General features: G+C 43.7%; 1 protein-coding gene across 5 annotated transcripts in view; it reads left to right on the top strand.

The window, feature by feature from the left end:
• CSMD1 (CUB and Sushi multiple domains 1) overlaps window positions 1–21,149 on the top strand; it is a 2,004,702-nt gene that overhangs the window by 1,604,186 nt on the left and 379,367 nt on the right. For all 5 annotated transcript variants that reach the window (XM_053900776.1, XM_053900775.1, XM_053900774.1 and 2 more), the window contains 5 exons: window positions 3,194–3,376; window positions 4,505–4,831; window positions 5,811–6,005; window positions 13,396–13,534; window positions 17,198–17,385. In XM_053900776.1, the coding sequence (XP_053756751.1) occupies window positions 3,194–3,376; window positions 4,505–4,831; window positions 5,811–6,005; window positions 13,396–13,534; window positions 17,198–17,385 (1,032 nt within the window). The remainder of the gene's footprint in view (window positions 1–3,193; window positions 3,377–4,504; window positions 4,832–5,810; window positions 6,006–13,395; window positions 13,535–17,197; window positions 17,386–21,149) is intronic.

The raw sequence follows: 21,149 nt of genomic DNA, 5'->3' as shown, positions 1-21,149 counted from the left end.
CTCCCTCTCTCTCTGCCCCTCCCCCACTCATGCTCTGTCTCTCTCTGTCTCAGAAATAGATAAACATTAAAAAAAAAAGAAGAAGGAAAACACATCAATAGGAATGTCATAGAGTCCCCAGTAGAAGGCTGATACCGATAAACAATATCAGAGAAGTAAAGAAATAATCACACCTAATATTTCCTCAAGTTCCATTTCTAGATTGATAATTTGGAAGAGATCTTTTGACCAGCTTTTTTGTTTGTTTGTTTGTTTGTTTTTTGTTTTTGTTTCGTTTTGTTTTTGGTCTGTAGGGACTTCAGTCTTTCGACTGATAACAAACTGTCACAAAAGCCTCTCAAGGTCATCTTTGACATCTTACCTTTCGTTGCGTATGGAAACAGGTTTCCTGCAGTTGCTATATCAATGTCAACACTGATTATTCATCTTCCATTTGTTCCATAGTTTCACAAAAACTATGTGAAGTAGGCGCAGATTCTCAAGGGAAGGCAGTGTGACCTCCAAGGGGAATTTCAAAACCCCGTGCGGATTGTGTCACGCCCATTTGGGGGCAAGAGCGGGCTCAGTGTGTTGGGGTCGCGCGTGCAGAGTGACCCCTCGCACCTCCTCCAGATGCAGCTACACTGGTGTAATCACGGGCCACGACCACACTTCTCCCGTGGCTGAAGAAAAAGTCCTACTTGCGCTCACGTCTGCTGACCCCACACCACGCTGTCTGGCCACTAATCACTGCTCTCTACGGAGCACCTAGTAAGGACGCGTCAGACACGCGGCGGCCTTGCGTCTGGACCCACGAAGGTCGGCATCTTTGGTGGAAGTGAATGACCACAGGACTGTCTTCACCCCAGCGGGAGGGGCACAGTCGCCTTCATCTGCGCCCACACCGTGGGTCTAACCACAACCGTGCGGTGTCCTAGCACTCCACTCAGGAGTTCTTGGAATCAGTTAATGTAGGAAACAGCATTATCCCAACGTGCCATCGTTTATTTCCTTGTAAGAAGGAACCGCAGATTTTGGAACCGCAGATGCACAACCGACGTCTGCGAGTCCAAGGTTTGCTCACAATCGTATAATGGCTAACACTTTGAGCCCTATGTGCTGGGTATGTTGTGTGAATTATGTCGTCTAACCCCCTCATCTGTCCTTTGAGGTAGGCAGTGGTCGCTGATGATGTATAAACGAGGCTTTTGAGAGACTAAATTGCTCATGGTGGCCACTCAAAGGCCAGGAGGCCCAGAATCAAGTCTGGCATCCTGACTCCTGACCTCAGGGCTGTGTCCTTTGCCAGGACCAGGGGGTGCTCAGCCCCTACCCGACTGAAGGCCCACGAACTGCAAGCTGGGTTTTGTTATAAACCATTGCTGTGAACTGCCTTTGATTCACGTCGGAAAAAAAAAAAAAAAAAAAACAAAACAAAACAAAACAACTTGGTTCAAGGCATCCCGAGTGTTGAATTCAAGTAAACCCACTCGTGGCTCAGTTCAAGTCAAGTCACACGACTTGAACTCCAAGGTCTGTCCTTAAGAAAACAGGTTCTCTGGGTGATTTCTTTGGCCTGCGTTGCACCCAGGAACACTTCTGTTCCCGTGGATCTGTCACTATAAGGGTCACCTTCTTTACTGGAGAGCCCGGGAGGTTAGCGGAGCACCCTGGACCTGTGACCCTACACCTGTTTTTGTTTCCTGCTCTTATGCTTAAGAAAACAGGTGTGACAGTATCCCATATACTGGAAGTCTTGACAGCATTATGATAGTACGGGCTGATTCCACTGCTTTGGTATGCCTGAACTCTCAGAAGCACAGTTTCTCCTCTCGTCACTGGGTGTGTGTATACGTTCCGCATACGGTAGGCACGATCCTCAAGACCATCCAGCAACCCAGTCCTGTGCCATTCTACAGACATCCTCCAAAATTGTGAACTGGATTAGAAAGTAGTTAGATTGCTAATAAAACCTAAGTTTGAGTTTGTGCTTGGTCGGTGCAAGAAATTAGAATAAGCCCATGACAGATTTCAGAAGGCAGACCCAATCGGTGCATTTTGGATGTGTGCGTGGAAACCATCCCATGCGTCTTGAAATTCACTTGTCTCCCTCCCTGCGCTCAGAGAATGTTTACACTTGTATTCTCCTCAGCTCTATCTCATCCTAAAACCCTGCAACACCTTCTTCCCAGGGCAAAACACACAAAAACCCAACAGGTTGCTCGGGGGGGGGGGGGGTCCCTCCCTCCTTTCTAGCGATCGGTGCCCGCTACACTGGGCTGGTATCTCTTTCTTAGAAGGGCTGATTTCAGGCTTCCCTCAGGATATTTATACCTTCTCTTTCCTCCCCCATCTATTATTGTGTAATCCTTTGAACGTCTCCACTTTGCTTCAAACCCCACCTATCGTGATCTGAAACTCATATACATGTGAAACTTTCATGGTTTCCCTCCATATAATGTGAGCCCCATGAGTGCGAGAATTCTGTCTTGTTTGCTCAGTAACCTCAGTACCTAGAACAGGGCCTGACACATAGTTTGCTCTCAAAAACTATTTCTGTGTGAGTAAATAGCCTATTTTATTTAATAGATTCTGTGCAGTTAACATTTAAGACGGAGGTGCGGTTAGTGTCTATGTATACATACTCCTGGTGTGTTTGTGTCCCTATTTCATTACAGTTGTGTTTTCATGAAAAGGGGCTTGATTCTGCCCATTTTCTCTTCATCCAGAGACCATTAATATATTCGCTTTGTTTCATAAACGAGTCTTAAGATTGAGGGAAGGAATATTCAAATACATTTATTGACTTAAATATTCAGTAGCGAATGAACAATCTTGTATTGTTTACATTAAAAAAAAACCAGACAGATGAAAACATAATAGGTGTTTACATTTTAACGGCAGGGTGCAGGAGGCGCGTGGGCCGGAAGAGGCATCTATGTATTAATTGTAGCATTTGCATCACCAGCATCTGTGTAACTGTCCGTCTCCCTTAGGAGACAGTACATTAAATACCTTTCTCTCAAGTTCACGTAACCTTTTTACCCCCAGGCTTTTATAATTAAATGTTGATGAAACGAGCATGCTTTGGAAACTCTCGACAAAAACTACGTGTAGACCAGCAGAAGGAACCACTCGCTCACTTTCTGAATTGTTGACAAATGTTCACTGCATGTTTGTTTTTTGACCGCTCGTTTTTCTCTCCCATTTTCAGAAATCGAAAAGGGAGGATGCGGGGACCCTGGGGTCCCCGCCTATGGGAAGCGGACTGGCAGTAGCTTCCTGCACGGGGACACCCTCACTTTTGAGTGCCAGGCGGCCTTCGAGCTGGTGGGGGAGAGGGTCATCACGTGCCAGCAGAACAACCAGTGGTCGGGGAACAAGCCCAGCTGTGTGTGTGAGTACTGTGCCCTGGGGGGCCGGGCAGGGGCCGGGGCAGGGGACAGAGAGGGCTGCATGCCAGGCACAGGCAGGGGACAGAGACGGCTGCTGTCAGCATCTCTAGGGAGAGCCTCAGGGACCAGAAGGGGCAGGGGCGTTGTCCAGTGCCCACTCCCTCGCTGTCCTCACTCAGGTAAAAGCGACCCGTGACGTGGGTACCTCTTTCAGAGCATGTGGAGCCCAGGGCTCTCTGTAGAAAGAACGTTTCGTGCAGAAAGCTTTGGCTCCCTCCAGGGCTCCCGCGGGTGGCCCGAGTGAGACCTCCCCAAGCACCCGTCTTTATGACTTTGCTAATGCCGCACCAGGGACACATCACTGGTGAGCCCTGCTGGTGTTCGCTCGGGTTTCGGTCCAAGAACTGCCTGCTCCTCGTGAGTCAAACGTTTGCACTTCATGGCAGTTTAAAAGCAAGATTTATTTGGTAACCAGATGTAGCTTGGCCTGGACAATGTGGGAATAAATGCAACAGGTGTCCTCCAAAAAAGTCACATGTGTACATACATGCACGTGTGCATACACGTACGTAAACTGGTTTCAGGTACACGCCCTTAAGAGATAAATGTCCCAAGAGATTTTTATATTATCCACCCGAACCATTGGTCTGCTCCTCGGAGTTGTTACTTATTAACTGGTACCCGTAACTGATAAACAATAAATAACCTGAGAAACTGCACTTTAAAGGCAAACATAAAATGTAAAGAGAAAGGTCGTCCTAGAAGACTAAATAGCACAGATACTATTTTTCGGAAATTGTGCCTGTGACACAGACATGCCTTTTCATATGACTGTTTGCTCCTCTGAAGGCAGAAAGCTTTAACTAGAAATTCTAATATTTGCCCCAAGTGTCCGTGAAGTCGGGGAGGATGATCTCTGCGTCAAGCCTCCGCCCGATCATTTGGCTCTGGTGGTGGTGCGTCCAAAGGGATCCTGTCTTTCCGACTCAGGGGAAGTGGGAGTGTTCAGGTTCAGAATTGGCAGTTGAACAGTCGGACGCTGCCAGCCCTGCGTCCACAGCAACCAGCTGCAGGTGCCCCTTACTGGGATCTATGCAGACCTGTTTGAAAGTACGCTTGTGTCTTCCCAGTCTCGTGTTTCTTCAACTTCACTGCGTCGTCGGGGATCATCCTGTCCCCCAATTATCCGGAGGAATACGGCAACAACATGAACTGCGTTTGGTTGATCATCTCTGAACCCGGGAGCAGGATCCACCTCATTTTCAACGATTTTGACGTGGAGCCTCAGTTTGACTTCCTGGCGATCAAAGACGATGGGATTTCTGACCTAACAGTCCTCGGCACTTTCTCGGGCCACGAGGTGCCCTCCCAGCTGGCCAGCAGCGGGCACATCGTCCGCTTGGAATTTCAGTCTGACCACTCCACCACCGGCAGGGGGTTCAACATCACTTACACCAGTAAGCCTGCTGCCACCCGCCCCACCCCCACGTGTCCAGGCCCCCTGGCCACACGTGTCCAGGCCCCTGACCACACGTGTCCAGGCCCCTGACCACACGTGTCCAGGCCAACTCTTCAGAGGCTTTACAGTGATACGTAGCATAGTGACAGGACTGAACTTCCCTCTCTTCCTTCCTTCTTTCCATCCGTGCGTTCATCCATCCATCCATCCATCCACCCACCCACCCATGCATCATCCTCCACACAAAAACTACTGTAGTAAACGGATTGAGCCATTTGGGGTCAGGAGCCATGGATTAGGACACCAATACTTGATATACTTAGTGAATTTTGGTTAGACACCTTTTTTCTTTCTTTTTTTTGTCGCAGGGCCCTCATTTGCAAACCAGATTGTATTTAAGAACATCTACTTAAATGCGTTGTTAAGTGAATAAAGTAAGGTAACAATGTTAAATATGAGTTATAAATCATAATTTACTGGCTGCCTACTTCTCTTAGGCTCTGTGCTTAGGATTTGCCAGTAATTATTTCATTTAATATTACAGAAACTCTGGGATATAGGCTGGGCGTTCCTTATCTATGAATTAAGATATCTCATCAGATCATCAGAACATCTGCCAGAGGGCAGATAAAAAACACAAGAGCCAGGATTCTAACCCAGATGTGTCTGAACCAAAATCATTTCTAGCACCTGCCATATTTCTTGGTTTTCTTAGTGCACAAAGTGCTTTCAAACTGTGCGATGTAGTGTAGACGATAGTTGTATATATTTATCCAAGTCTTCGTTGTTTCTGTCTTACTAGATATCACTATCCTGTCTGCTTAATGCATTTATCTATCTGTAAGTGTTTAACTGAAATTCAGGACAATAAATCACTTTATTAGTAAGCTTGTTTCTTCCTTTTTAAATATACCTACTTAATAGTCTAGTATTTTAATTATATAATTATAGAATTTTTTTTTTTTTTTCCTTTTTAGCATTTGGTCAGAATGAGTGCCACGATCCTGGGATTCCCATAAATGGGCGACGTTTTGGGGACAGATTTCTACTTGGGAGTTCGGTTTCTTTCCACTGTGACGATGGCTTTGTCAAAACCCAGGGGTCGGAGTCTATCACCTGCACCCTGCAGGATGGAAATGTGGTCTGGAGCTCCACAGTCCCCCGCTGCGAAGGTACGGGTCTGCTCTCGTTCGCCAGTTATTTTCCTTTGAAACGGTGACCTAACCTAACCAACAGGCGGACGCACAGCTGGGTTGGTTTCCCCGGGCTGATGTCACAGAGGACCGCACACCTGGTGGCTTAACAAATAGACATCTGGTGTCTCAGGGTCCTGGAGGCCGAAAGTCCGAGGGCACTGTCAGTAGGGCTGGTTCCTCCTCAGCTCTGAGGGAGAATCCGTTCCAGTTCTGTCCCAGTTTGGGGGGGCTGCTGGTGTCTCCGGAGTTCCTTGGCTGCCAGAAGCATCACCCCAGCTTTCTCCATGGAGAGCTCCCACGTTGCCAAATGTGTCCTCTTTCTGGTGACACCAGTCACATTGGATGAGCGCCATGCTAATAAGCCACCCTAGCTGATTATGTCTGCAGGGACCCTGTTTCCAAATAAGGTCTCATCCTCAGGTGCTGGAATTAAAAATCCCAAATATAAACTGGGGGTGGGGGCGGGCATAATTCAGCCTGTGACAACAGCACGGGTTTCAGGAGCCATGTTGTTTCGTGGCTCTTCGTGCAGCTGATGCAAATACCGCACAACTACTTTTCTTCTTGACATTTCTGCTCTGGTGAACCAGGAAGGAAAACTAGAGGGGGTCGGAAGTGGGGAGGATAGCACCTCCAGTGTTTGGTCAGGTAAAAAGTATTTACTCAGAATATGTACTCACACCCCATCAGAACGGCCCATACAAAACGAGCTAAGATAAGAAAAGCTGTTTTAAAAAAACTTACCTCTGGTAAATATCAGGAAATACATTTTAAGTAGACTTCTTTTAAAGAGCACTTTCAGGTTCACAGCAGAATTGAGTGGAAGCTCTGGGTATTTCCCATATACCTCCCACCCCACAAATGCACAGCTTTCCCAGTGATCAGCATCCCCACCAGGTGGTTCATGTGGTACAACCGATGACCCCACAGTGACACGTCACCGTGACCCAGAGTCCATGGTTACATCACGGTCGCTGTTGGTGGGGCACATTCTCTGGGTTCGGACGAATGTGTGGTGACACGTATCCATCATTTTAGTGCCGTGAGGGTGGTCTCCCTACACTAAAAATCCTGTGTCCCGCCCCCTCACCCCTCCCCCGACTCCCAGCCCCTGCCAACCACTGATCTTGTTACTGTTTCTATAATGCTGCCTTTTCTAGAAGGTCACACAGTCGCAGTCATATATTATGTAGCCTTTTCAAATGGGCAAGAAATACAGATTTTAAAACAAAGGTAAAATTTGAAAACGTTAATAAGATGTATTGTTCATAAGGTTGGGAATAGCTGGCAGTTTCTGGCCATGCTATTGAGGGGACAAGATTATGGCATCACGGTACAAATTTATACGAATGGTTATACGTTTTCATTTTACTTTTTGAGCTATATAAGTTGTATTTCTGGATCAAAATTGTAAGGACATACTCAAACAACTCTGGAAAGATTTTTTTTTTCAAGAATGCTCTTTGCAGTATTAAATATAACAACCAAACGTGCAAATAATTCAACTTTAAACAACAGAGAATCAGATAAATCATCACACGCTCATACCGTGGATATGCGTATACCGCTCATACGCACCGGGATGCGTGCATCGTTAACACAGATTGTACCGTCGAAGACGTTCATCATGTGGTGTTCCTCGTGGGAACGACCAGATGATACGACCACTTGTGTTATAATACTCCACTGTGAAGAACCTATGAATATTTGCGTATGTCGTGATAATAATAGTTTTTAAAAGCCTAAAAAGAGAGTATACAACAAAATGTTGATCACAGTTACAGGTGAATTTTTCCACTGTTTATTTTTTAGTTTTTCAGTTACCATCGGTCTCTAGGTGTTTATTTTACAATAAGCAAATTCAAAAAATCCTGTGTGTCAAATACAGCCGACAGTTGTGAACCTGATCTGTCTTCCCTCGTAGGTTAAGGACCTTTTTCTCCTGTCTAGAATGATCGGCCTGACGTTAGCATGCAGGTAGTGTAAGCAGAAGCGGAATGTCCTGCGAAAGATGAACTGCCCAGCGGGCTGACCGCGGTGGGGCGGTGGCTTCTGTCTCCCAACCTCATCCCTCAGCCCCAGGCCAAGTTAGTGTCGTTAATCTAAGGATCAGGATTCGGTGAAAGCTCCAGAAACGCGTCCTCACGTTCATACTTTCATAAAGTGCTCAAGCAGGCTGGTGAGGCTGAGCACCGCTGGGGGTGGAAAACTGGTAAATTATAGGGTGAGAGCACAGTAGTAGGATGTTCATTCTTACCTATTTTTATCACGTCTTCTAAGGGTATAGCTTCTTAAAAAAATTTTTTGTAGTGTTTATTTTTGAGAGAGAGAGAGAGAGTGAGAACACAAGGTTGGGGGGGGGGGGTGGTCAGAGAGAGAGGGAGAGAGTCCCAAGCAGGTTTCACACTCAGAGACTGACTCAGAGCTCGAGTCCATGACCCTGGGATCCTGACTTGAGCTGATATCAAGACTTGGACACTCAACAGACTGAGCCACCCAGGAGCCCTGGAAAGAAGGGGTTTTTCGTTTGTTTTGGTTTTAAGTCAGTACTCTCTAGTCTCTGTTGTCTTCTGGCCACGATTCTCACTGTCTTTGGAGTGCTTACCTGAAAAAGGCTGTGTGCAGATGTGTTACAAGGTGCAGGGCAAATGTGTTCCTCAGCACAGTCGGAGGAAGAAAGTGGCAGATGGTGTTTCAAATAAAGTCCGACAAAGGAGAAAGTATCACGTTAAATGTGAATGGACCATTCTTTTGTTATTTGGAAGAGACCTGCAGACTCAGCTGTGGGTTGTTAACACAGAAAACTCTTAAAGGACTGGTTGATGGTGAAAGATATTTTTCTTTTTTTTTTAATTTACTTGTACTGAGAGACCCAATTCCTGAGTTCTGGTGACTCTCAGGGAGTGTGCATAGATACTCTGATAATCTAACTCACAAAATACCCCCAATCAATGTCCTTGCTGAAGAGAAATAGAAATGCTACTTCAGAATTGAGTGGATCTAGTTGGAAAAAAATCAAATGGAAAATAAAGGATTTAGTAACACAGGGGCGCCTGGTGGCCCAGTAGGTTAAGCATCTGACTTCAGCTCACGTCATGATCTCACAGCTTGTGAGTTTGAGCCCCACGTCAGGCTCTGTGCTGACAGCTTGGAGCCCGGAGCCTGCTTCAGATTCTGTGCCTCCCTCTCTCTGCCTCTCCCCCACTCATGCTCTGTCTCTCTCTGTCCCAAAGAATTAATAAAGCATTAAAATATTTTTTTAAATAAAAAAAGCAAAAAGGATTTAGTAACACAAACACATTTGAAAAGACTCAGAAGGAACATGATGTTCCTTTGAGAATATACACATTTATTGTTTTTCTCAAGGATTACTTTTTATAATCAATTATATAATTGATTATAACGTGAACCTTAACAAATTACTCTAAGACCAGGCCACATGCACTGATCATATGCCAATTACAATGTAAGCATACTACACGAATAGAACCACAGGCAAATACTTTAGAGAAATTGTGTGGGAAAGCCTCAAGTCTTAAGGCATATGATACCCAGAAACCCTGTCAGAGGAAACCCTCTCTATTAAGATAATGTGAGACAGGGAGCCTGTGCTAGGAGGCAAATGCCCCAGGGTTGAACAAAAAGACAAAAAGTGAAGAAATTGATTGCTAAAATTAACAAGTTAGACAAAAAATAATGATTTAGAATATCATATCAATAAAAATCAAATGTTAGAATAATGCAAAAGTTAGTCTTTGTTAACATCAATAAAATAGACAAACCTTCTATGATTCTGATAAGAAAATTAGGAGAAAAGACAATTATAGGTATTTTAGCAAAATAGAAGAAAAATAACCATGATTACAAAAATAATAATTTGACATAATAATAAAATAATTTATTGTTACCAACAATAACTCTACATAAAGCGTGAAAGCCTCACAATAGAGCAATTTCTTTAAGAATTATGTTTATTTATTCTGGCAGAGTTTGCTGGGTACCAACAAATCATGGGTATAAATTGTTTGTCGTCTGGATGAAAGATTTATCTGTTTATTTGTTCTGCCTCTGACCTGCCCATATATTTCAGTACAGTTCACTGTCATTGAAAACACAACCTGGGCGCCTGGGAGGCTTAGTCAGGTGAGCATGACGTGAGCTCACGTCATGATCTTACGGTTCATGAGTCCAAGCCGTGCATTGGGCTCTGTGCCGTTAGCATAGATCCTCTGACTCCCTCTCTCTCTTTGCCCCTCCCCTGCTTGTACACATTGTCTCTCTTTCTCTCAAAAATAAATAAACATTTTAAAAAATTTAAAAAACACAAGCTAATTTTGGGGGAAAATAAGTGTACAAGAATACATCATCAACTCTATGGCAACAAATTTTAACATTCAATGAAATTGGTGATTCCCTAGCAAAGTATAAATTATCTGAAGTGACCCCCCAAAAAGTGAAAAATGTAAATAAACAAAATACCATAAAAACAGGTTTGAAAAAAAGTTTAAAGGTTGGACGTTGAAAAAGACACGAGCACCAGAGAGGTGCAGAAGGAAGGTGTCTGTCTTCCAAGTTCATAGAAGTTTTGTGTTGGGAACACTATCACAGCTGCTGTAAAATATGCACTGACTCCCACATAATATCTCGTAGAGCCAGCATTCACGGAATATACCCCAGCCAGATAGAAAAACATAATGCCGTCGCGAAGGGCACAGACACTCAGTAATAGAGAAGAATGTGCATTCTGAAGACCTCGTTCACATATTTGCTTTTCTGTTATCACCTCTGTGAATACGAAAGTCATTAGTGTTGTTCACCAGATAAACAGAATCTCCGCCAAATCGGTTGGTTTTCTTGGCCTCAGTGGGGTTTGGTGAAACCCGTAGCGGGTCCTGGCCAGTTAGGAGTGAGTGGAAGTGACGTACACAGTGAGTGACCCTGAGCCTTTGATTGCCCCCTGCAAGACCTCGGTGCCTTAGCTCGTTCAAGAAAGGATCCCCTAGACAGGTGGCCTGTGCGAGAAATAGATCTCTCTTGTCACAGCTAGTATAACTGTGGGGTTGGTGGCCTAGTATGTCGTAATCAGAGTCGGCTAATACGGCAAACTTGACTTTATCATTTAACAATTACCTATTTAATTTTGTTGATCTACAATATACAGATCAAAATATCTGTTTCATCAGGGTAAAGTGATACAAATTCTTCTAACATATACTGTAAATGTAAAGTGATATGTAAAAGACAATATATTAATGAAATAATAGCAACCTGTGACAGTGTGAGCACCTTCCTTCCAAGAAATACAACAACTCAAAGTTTTATTTATTTTTTTAAATGTTTATTTTGAGACAGAGAGACAGACAGACAGAGCACAAGTGGCGGAGGGGCAGAGAGGGAGAGGGAGACACAGAATCCAAAGCAGGCTCCAGGCTCTGAGCTGTCAGCCCAGAGCCCGACGCAGGGCTCGAACTCATGAACCGCAAGATCATGACCTGAGCCGAAGTCAGATGCTTAACTGACTGAGCCACCCAGGTGCCCCAACAACTCAGTTTTTTTTTTTTTTTAGAACTTCAGTAAAGTGAAGGAAACATACAGTTTTGCATTTAGGTGGGAAATAAGCCTTATAGATGTAAAATAATTCACCACACAGATTTAAAAAGATCTCACGTATCAAACTTTTAAAAAGATCTATAATCGCTGCATGTCTTTCTTATATAGTATCTTTGGATAATTACACATGAAACAAGTAAAATTGTTTAATTTTGCCTTTATCTTTTCTAAAAAGTATTTGCTGTAACATGTCAGGAAGCATAGGAATACAGTCTAAAAATATGAAGTTAAGGACTTAACTGGAACAAAATCCTAATGTTAATTGGTAAAGATAGGTTGTTTTTAAAATTATGATTACATAATGACGATTTTCTTTAGTAACTCAAGTTCATAAAAATGACTGGTTTCTTGTTATTAACTTCTAACTATACAAAAAACGCACACATCTCACAGCTTATTTAGAAAGAAAACTATACCAAGAAAAACATGATCCCCACAGCAGTCACCAGTGTTGTCTGCCATTAACATATTTTTGAAATTTTTTCTCTTCTTTAAACAAATTTTTTATTAAATTAAAATTTTTTATTAGATTATGATACATGTATAATTTTATATCTTGATTTGCAAAATGTAATATTTTCATTGCAGAGATTTACTTACATTAACAAGATTTGAAAACATTATCTCAAATGTGTTTGTGACGTTCCAATATGTAGTCATAATCTTGTCATGTTTATATTTTTTCTTTTGTTATTCCATTATAAATGAAGCCACCATGATTACTTTTATAGATTTCTCTGTCAGATGTTTTTCTCCACCATCAACACCTGGGTGAAATTGTATATAATTTTTAAGCATTTTAATGCACATGGCTATTTTTTGATACAAGATATATTTTTTTTTCAAAAATGATTTTTTTTAACTGGGGACATTTTTATGTTTCCTTTGATATCTGTAGATTGACAGATTTGATTACAAATATGGCAAAGAACTTTGAGAAGAAAAATCTGAAAAAAATATGCGAGTGGGCAGAAACATGTTAAGTATATATTATTATTTAAAAATTCCTATAGATTATACAGAAATGCAAAATCCGTTTTCCAGAACACCAAGCACATGCCTTCCTGAGACTCCTTTTCTTCTTGATAATTATGGATCACACAAAAGGACTGATGTAGATTAATCCTATGTTTCTCGAATTTGAAAATTTTGTTTTCCTAACATTCACTAATAATTTAGTTTGATGTGTGTGGAAAGTCATTTTAATGAAACAAGCGCACCCTAGCTGAATAAGCACACACACATCATTAAACTATAGTATCTGTCTGCACACACACACGCACACACACACACACACATGTACTCACGCCCACACTCAGGCGCACACACGCACATATGCACACACACGCACACGTGCACACACACCCCACGGGGTAATTCTGTTTCAGATGTGAACTATTTTTGTTTGCTAATCAACAGATGTTTGTGGAAGTACAAATACATACAAGATACGGATGTCGATGGTGCGCATTTCATGGATCTGTCGTGAGAATCAGATGTGACAAATTTATCCCCTACTTCCACCTGGACGTTTTTAGGTAGAAGGACCTTTGCTGTGAGTTGATGATAGACGCCCAGGTGTGGGATGTACCTGCTCTGCTTTCAGTAATCTTCGTTTATCTGGGGATGCCTTTAGCTCGAATCCTTGACAACGTTAAGTCCTTGAAGATAGAAGCACATTCCTGCCGTCACAGGTGTGGCTGTGGTGTCCCTGTGTGTTTAATCTGACCTGCCGACATCCTGAACTGTCTTTCAGCCCCGTGTGGTGGACACCTGACAGCTTCCAGTGGACTCATTCTGCCTCCCGGATGGCCAGGCTATTATAAAGATTCTCTGAACTGTGAATGGGTCATCGAAGCCAAGCCCGGACACTCTATCAAAATAACTTTTGATAGGTAAGAACAAACTTTTCCTTAACTTGGGCCTACTGACCCATGCACGTCCAAAGGTTTTACTTAAATGGATGATGACAAGGAGAAGTAGGACAGTTCTTGGTTGGATCCCCCAAAGGAGTTCACTTAAAGAGAAACCGGCATTTGCTGGGTGTATTTGTTCCTCTTGAATTTTACCCTCTGAGGCCAGAGCTGAGTTCACTTGGCCGCCTTGCGTAGGGGAGTGCCAAGCTCCAGATGATCTTTCCCAGTGCTCGCAGTTGCTGGGCCCTGAGTCCAACTCCAGGTGTGGGATCTGTAGCTGAAATAAATTCGGCCTGGGGTTTAATTACAAATGGAAGCCTCTTTGGTCCCTTCGATGCCTTCTGGAACAGCCCAAGAATGCGGTGTCGTGGCCTAGTGACGCTTTAAGCTACAGAGCTGTCACTGGGGTGTGTGACAGAGTGATTCCCTGTGAGTGTTCTGTCACCAGAATGCAGTCGGAGGTGGCTGTTTGATAGTAAATTTGATAATCTAACACAACAATCATACTACGTGAATTCTCCATGAGAAAACATATCTCCGTTTGTCTCCAAGATGAAATCAGTTTCATGATTTCAAATGTTTTCAAAAAGATAGAGGTTTTCAAATGTAAGGAAGCATATTTGTTTAATGTTTTAAGCTTAATGTCTGGGCAATATTAAGCTTTCTCTTAACAATGACCTTCTTCTTGACTGAAAGAGTTTGGGTGTTACTATTCAGGATATTATAATGTCTCAAGACGGATGAACATTGTTATATTTTTTCTGTTTGTTTCCACTAATTTTCTGCTAACCAATAATATATATAGGAAATACATTTAGTGGGAGTTGCGTTATCACTTGGTATTATTTGTATTTTGAATTATTGTTCATTTTAAGTCTAGTAAGATAAGAATCTCCAGTAGGATAATCTTTCAGAAGAAGATTAAAATTCTGTCTTGTGTATCCATTATACTGGAGAATGGATCCTTGCATATAAACTTAATCATTGTGAAAAAATTAACTCTATAGCATTCAGTAAATTAAATATGGTTCTTTATTCATTTTTATGCTTTCTGGTATTGAGAGGGGGAAGAGCAAAGCACTGCCTGATTCCTGGCATCACAGCAAATTTAAATCATTCAGGAAAAATTGTGGCTTTATATCCTGGTTTGGCACAAGTTACTAGTGCTGTGTTTTCAGTTGCCTGAACAGAGAGAGAGAGCCATGTAATTTTTCTCAATCTTGTCTTTTAAATTCTATGGAACTGTGATATTTTGCTAAATTTCATTTATAAGAACCAATATTTCTGATATTTTCAGACATCGGTGATTTTTACACTATTCTTTAGAGATTAGTTGTAGAGATTAGCCCCGAGCAGTGGGTGACATACTAGTAAAGGATGTGTTCATACATACAGACTTAAAGGTCCAAAATAACGGGGGCGCCTGGATGGCTCAGTCTGATAAGCCTCCGACTTTGGCTCAGGTCATGATCTCACAATTGTGGGTTTGAGCCCCGTGTTGGGCTCTGTGCTGACATATCAGAGCCTGGAGCCTGCTTCGGATTCTGTCTCTGTCTCTCTCTCTCTCTCTGCCCCTCCCCCACTTATGGTCTCTCTCTCTCTCTCTCTCTCTCTCTCTCTCTCTCTCACTCACTCAAAAATAAATAACCATTAAAATTTTTTTTAAAAAAATTATTGTTTACTTATTTTTGAGTGAGAGAGAGACAGAGACAGAGACAAAGCAAGAGCGGGGGAGAGGCAGAGAGAGAGGGAGACACAGAACCCAAATCAGGCTCCAGGCTCTAGGCTCTGAACTGTCAGCACAGAGCCTGATGCGGAGCTTGAACCCACAGCCCGTGAGATCATGACCTGAGCCGAAGTCGGTGGCTCGACCGACTGAGCCACCCAGGTACACCAAACTCTAAAAAAAATAAATAAAAACGAAATAAAAGTCAAAAAGTTACATTAAAAAATGATAAGTAAGTAAACAAATAAGTAAATTTCATGCTGGTGTCATTCTTACGCAAAGCGCATCAGGTTGCCAAATAAAGGAAAACAACCATTGTGGTGTGCAGTCCGCCAGCTGTTGAGATGTGCACCGTCATCAGTCCTAGCTGTTGCTAAAGAAGGAAGGTCTGGAGACTGTAGCACAGATTTTTCAAATGAGATTTATTTCATGCTTATCCAAACCTCTTGAATCTAAACTTGGGTAAGTGAGAAACCACAGCGTGTTCAGAGCACGTTCTGGAAAAGTCAGCGAGGAAGCCGTGCCATCGGACCCCAAATGCACAGCCTGTGGCTCCATTCCGGTCTACCGTGTGTCAGGACAAGCGTCTTGGGTTCCTTCTGATGGAAGAGCAGGGGTCGCCGCGCCAGGCTTATGTCATTGTCCTCCTGCTGCTCTAGGAGGATGTTGCGTGATTTAGAGATAAGCAGGGCACAGCCCTGTGCTTTCAGCCTCTTCAGTTGTTGTGCCAGGACAGCCTGCGCTCGCCACCCCCCCCCCCCCCCGCCACCCCCGCTGTCCGTCAGCGTCCTCTGATGCAGAGTGTGGGGATAATAATGACCCAGGCTTCCACGGAATTCTTCGTCTGAAAGTCACGGACTGAGTCCGAGGCTCGCATAAGCTGCTCGCTGATGGCACAGCCGGACACTGGAAACCGGGTTAGCTCTTTGAGGATGAGATGGGACCAGTTCGGAAATTGTCTCAGTGCCTGGAATGGTCTCCTCATTGCACCCAAGAGGACCCAAGTGGCTGCCACCGTATCTAAATATAACACGGGGCCAGGTTCTCTGCGCGTATAAAGTCCTTCCTAAAAGTGAAGCACTTTGGGAAGCCGTTCAAACCGTGAAAGCCACGTTAAGTTTCTGAACAGCACCGGGCTCTCCGTGCTTCTGGTGTGTGCAAAGAGTGAGTGCAGGTTAAGAGGCACAGGAGTTTTTTTCCTGGAAAGTATTCAGAATATCATCATGTAGTTCGAATTACTTTCTTCCTTTAAGAGATCATGTCTCCTTATGTGCCCATTTAAGATGTCCGTAAACTGGTTGAACAGGGGATCATGAAACATAGTTTGAAAATGCATGATTGATTTTTCACAATATTTTTAAGTTGATTTCTTTCTTTTTCTTTCTTTCTTTCTTTCTTTCTTTCTTTCTTTCTTTCTTTCTTTCTTTCTTTTCTTTTCTTTTCTTTTCTTTTCTTTTCTTTCTTTCTTTCTTTCTCTCTCCTCTCCTCTCCTCTCCTCTCCTCTCCTCTCCTCTCCTCTCCTCTCCTCTCCTCTCCTCTCCTCTCCAGCCCTGCTCTTTCATTCCGTCCTGTCCCATCCTGTCCCATCCTATCCTTCCCTTACTCTCACTGAAAACTAATATGGTTCACGGTATTTTTATTTTAGAGCTAAAGACTGCCCTCTTTTACATTTGGGATGTGACATGACCCAGTATTCAGTAAGAGGGATAGGTTTAGGGTATACCTTTTCTTCTAGAAAAATGTACCGTGCTTAAATATCATATGTGCCCAGGGCCTGGTCTTTTTAAAGGTTGAATAACTGTAAGTCTTTTATATAGATAGGTATACATGGCTTTGTCATGAATGCACGAAAATACTTGGGGAACGTCAGTAAGTTAATGCAGCTTTGTGTTCTGACTCGTTACGAATCTCCGCAGATTCCAGACTGAAGTCAACTATGACACTCTGGAAGTCCGAGATGGGCCAGCCAGCTCGTCCCCGCTGATCGGAGAGTACCATGGCACGCAGGCCCCCCGGTTTCTGATCAGCACTGGCCATTTCATGTATCTCCTCTTCACCACGGACAACAGCCGCTCCAGCGTCGGCTTCCTCATTCACTACGAGAGTAAGTCGGAGGGTCCACTTGCCATCTGCCCCCCAGGCATGCGCTCTGGTTCCCTAGCGCAGGTGACAGTCCTTGCTGCCTCTGTCCACCCTGCACTGCGTGCCCAGAAGCACCTTCTCTTATTGATAAGAGAGCAACTTGGGGGCTTTCACTTTAAAACTAAAAAAATAATAAAATACTCATTGATGGATTATAAAATCAAATAAGTAATTAAATGTGTTTACTACATGTTGTAATGATAAATTACTACTATTAGAAATATAGCTCCTGACCAAAGGAGTTACCACTAAAATTGTATCTCTTAAACAACAGCTGGGAGGTTCTTTGCTGGAAGAACATGGGTAGGCTGTTGTGTGAGCATGTTTCAGTGGGGAGAGAACATGGAACCAAGAGTGGAGAAGGAGTTAAAATCCAGCAGAACCTCAGTAATGACACCTAACTGTTGCTGTTTACAAGCACTGCAAGAGTCCAGAAAGATTGGTAGAAGTAATTACAACGGTTGCTGAAATGTGACAGTGCAGGATATCTTGCCCAACTTGAAGTGCTCCTTCCCATTTTTGTTTCCATAAATACAAATTTGAGTCATAGCTTTAGTTTCTGAGATTTGGAGATCAGGTCATGCTAGTACATTCTAGTGATCCTTACGATACTGGACTTGTGGAAGGCAGCTTGGGGGTTCACCCTGGGAATGCATTTTTAACACCAGTTTCTCAAAAAAACCCAACACTTAATTTCCTCTGTTTGAAAATATGTCTATTTCTGAGTAGAAGGAAAAAGATGGATGAATGCAGAACACTGGATCTGAGGGAATAAAAACCTCTATTTTTCAAGATTTTTATGGTTGCTGTTTTTCACAGTCTTATCCCAAAATAAACAAAATTAAGTTTCAGTGCTATTGTACAAATACATAGTTACATATATACCCACACATATAATTTTACAAATGATCGTGAGTGGGGTCATATCTAACATGTGGGATGTTTATTCATTATTGTTTTCTTTTTCTTGCCTTCCTGTCCCCACATCACCCCCTGCTCCTCATGTTAACCTCTGTGCAAACTCCACCCAGCAGCTCAGATTAAGAACCTGTTATGTATGTTTCTCTGCTTCTCATGCTCACGTATGGACTCACATGCAAATATGTACAAGCATATACACATATACAAGTCTACGTGGAGTTCTTAATAAAAAAAATGACTCTCTCTGATAGGAAGAAAATCGACTGTTCATGATTTAATGATTAATTTCAAATTTAAATAGGTTGGTTTCACTTCATAATCATGCAACCTTTCTTTCAAAGTAAGGTCTTTTTTAAACATGAAGTACAATTTAAGAACCAGAAAGTTTCCTATTTCATTCCTTTTGCATGTCCCTTCGAGTCGTTGCTTTTCTTGGGAGTGAAGATACGTGCACATAACAACCATCCAGGTTTGTAAAACTCCTCAGTGCTGTATCGCCCCACTGCACCCCTTTTCGTAAGTCTGGAGCTACATGGCCTTTGAGCACACGCTTGGATGAAGCTTACGAGAACGGTGCCTTATTTAGGCACTGAATAAAACTAGAACAGAGTTTCTCATTCTTCTTTTCTCTCCCTTGTTGGTGTAGCCATACATTATTCTGCCCATTTTCTCCAGTACCCTGTGAAGAAATTACATCCTAAAGCCTATATGCAGGTAGTAGAAAGTGTTGGCACCTGCCCACCTAACTTGTTTCAATAAACGGGTTATTCCTACCCATTCTTTCTAGAATTCAGAGAATGATCGAAAGTCAGGTCACGAGTTCCTCTTTCGCTTGCCACCCTTACTCATAGTCGATAATATGCCAGTAATTCTAGCAGTAATTTTTATGATCTTCAAAGAGTGACTGCATGGAGATAGGAGATGTGGGTCTCCTGTGCTTGACAACAGAGCTGAGCCCTGGTAAGCATGCTTCCACAGGCTGGAGTGACCTCTCAGAGAGCAGTGCTGTTTGCCTTTCCTCCGTCAGGGTGTCCGTAACAGAAGATGAAAACAGTCACCAACTGGTAGCATTTGCAGCGGAGAGATACTTGTGTGAGCGACAGACCTTTCTGATCCCTTGGGGTCCAGAATCCCTCCTCCTCCTACTTGACAGGAAGAACTGGGGGCCAGGAGTGTCATCACAGAAGAGGACAGAACTCGGGGGGAGAAGGGAGGGAAGGTCCCCACGGCATCCACCGCCCACTGCTCTTAGCAGGGACACTGGTCTAAACGTTCATGCTGGCTTTTGCCCTGTGAACTCCCCGTGGTCCTTCCAGAAGGCCCCACACGTTTTTGTGAATTCCTCTGAATGAAAGTATCCAACGCATATTGGGAGAATACTGCCCGGAAGGACCACACCGAAGCGTGACCTGTGATCACCTCAATTTATTTATCAGCTGCTCTGTACTTGAGGAGAAACAGGGAGATGGGGAAAAGCAGATGAGCAGGATGTGGGATTTTTATACGGAAATGAGTCAGGAAAGGTCTGGGGTCTGTAACCCCACGGTTGCAGGCCGGCGTCGTACAAAACCGTTACCTTCAGGCCTTAAAACTGAGCAGAAGCCGCAGCGCGAGCTCAGATGTCCTGTGCTGCCGCTGCTGTGGGTGGACGGAGGCCCAAGGGCTTTGAGGAAGCCCGTAGCCGGTCCAGGTGGCCATCCTGGTTCAGAAGGCGTGCTGAAGGGGCAGCTCTTGTCAGACACAACTGTGCATCAGGGCTTGCCCGGGATTCCTAGTACAATGCGGGCTTCTGCGTTCACATTCCAGACATCGTAATTCACCATGCCTACAGTGCCTGCCAGAATTCTGGATTTCTCTCACCGCCTCGAGGTGGCACGTAGGTGACAGCGGGTGCCTGAGTCAGCCCAGGCAGGCCCTGACAAGTGTGGGACTGACACATGCATTTCCAGGTAGAGGTAGGGCAGGTGGGCAGGGAGGCCACGCAGGAGCCCCCAGAGTCAGGGAAGAAACAAGAACAGAGAGAGGAGCAGAGAGAGAGACAGGAAGAAGAGAAAAACGTAAAAGAAGTCACATGTTACCAGCCCCTTTAACATTGTGACCAATTCTAGAACTCTTTGAAGAAATATGTCCAGAAGCCAACGTGGAAGCAGTAGAAAATAATGACCCTTGCTTATCCAACACGTTAAAAAAAAAACGGGTTGCCCGTGACCCAAGAATGATTTATGTCAAATTCTTTATGCCACTTAAACGTAATAATAGAGCTCATCTCCCTTTCGTCTTTTGTGGTAAACATTTGACACTACCAGCCTTCCTTGCTTTAAAAAATTATTAACGATCCCGCTCCATGCCCAAATGGGCGTGTGAAAATCTACTTTACAGGCAGAAGGCACTGCAGAAACAAGGCTGGCTTATTGTTGCACAGGTGCCATAAGCTAACGTGTGCTGCCACAGACAGCATTGATGTCAGGACTTTTGAATTGTGAGGCGGACGGGCGAAGTCTTTCTTTTCAAGGTTTTCCTACGAGCAGAGCCAGAAGGGTCGTCTGTTCTGTGTGCGGACTCTTATGAATCATCCATTTAATTTTTTTAATTTGCTTAATTTTTATTTTTTAAAATTTTATTTATTTGTGAGAAAGAGAGTGTGAGCTGGGCAGGGGCAGAGAGAGAGAGAATCTGAAGCAGGCTCTAGGCTCTGAGCTGTCAGCACAGAGCCCCCGATGCGGGGCTTGAACTCGTGAACTGTGAGATCGTGACCTGAGCCAAAGTCAGTTACTTAACCGTCTGAGCCACGCCGGCTCCCCGGAA

This window comes from Panthera pardus, unplaced genomic scaffold (assembly GCF_024362965.1).
Source record: "Panthera pardus isolate Hobbes unplaced genomic scaffold, ASM2436296v1 HiC_scaffold_13, whole genome shotgun sequence".
NCBI classification, from domain to species: Eukaryota; Metazoa; Chordata; class Mammalia; order Carnivora; family Felidae; genus Panthera; species Panthera pardus.
Note: the sequence above shows the minus strand (reverse complement) of the source record. Positions and strands in the feature narration are given on the sequence as shown.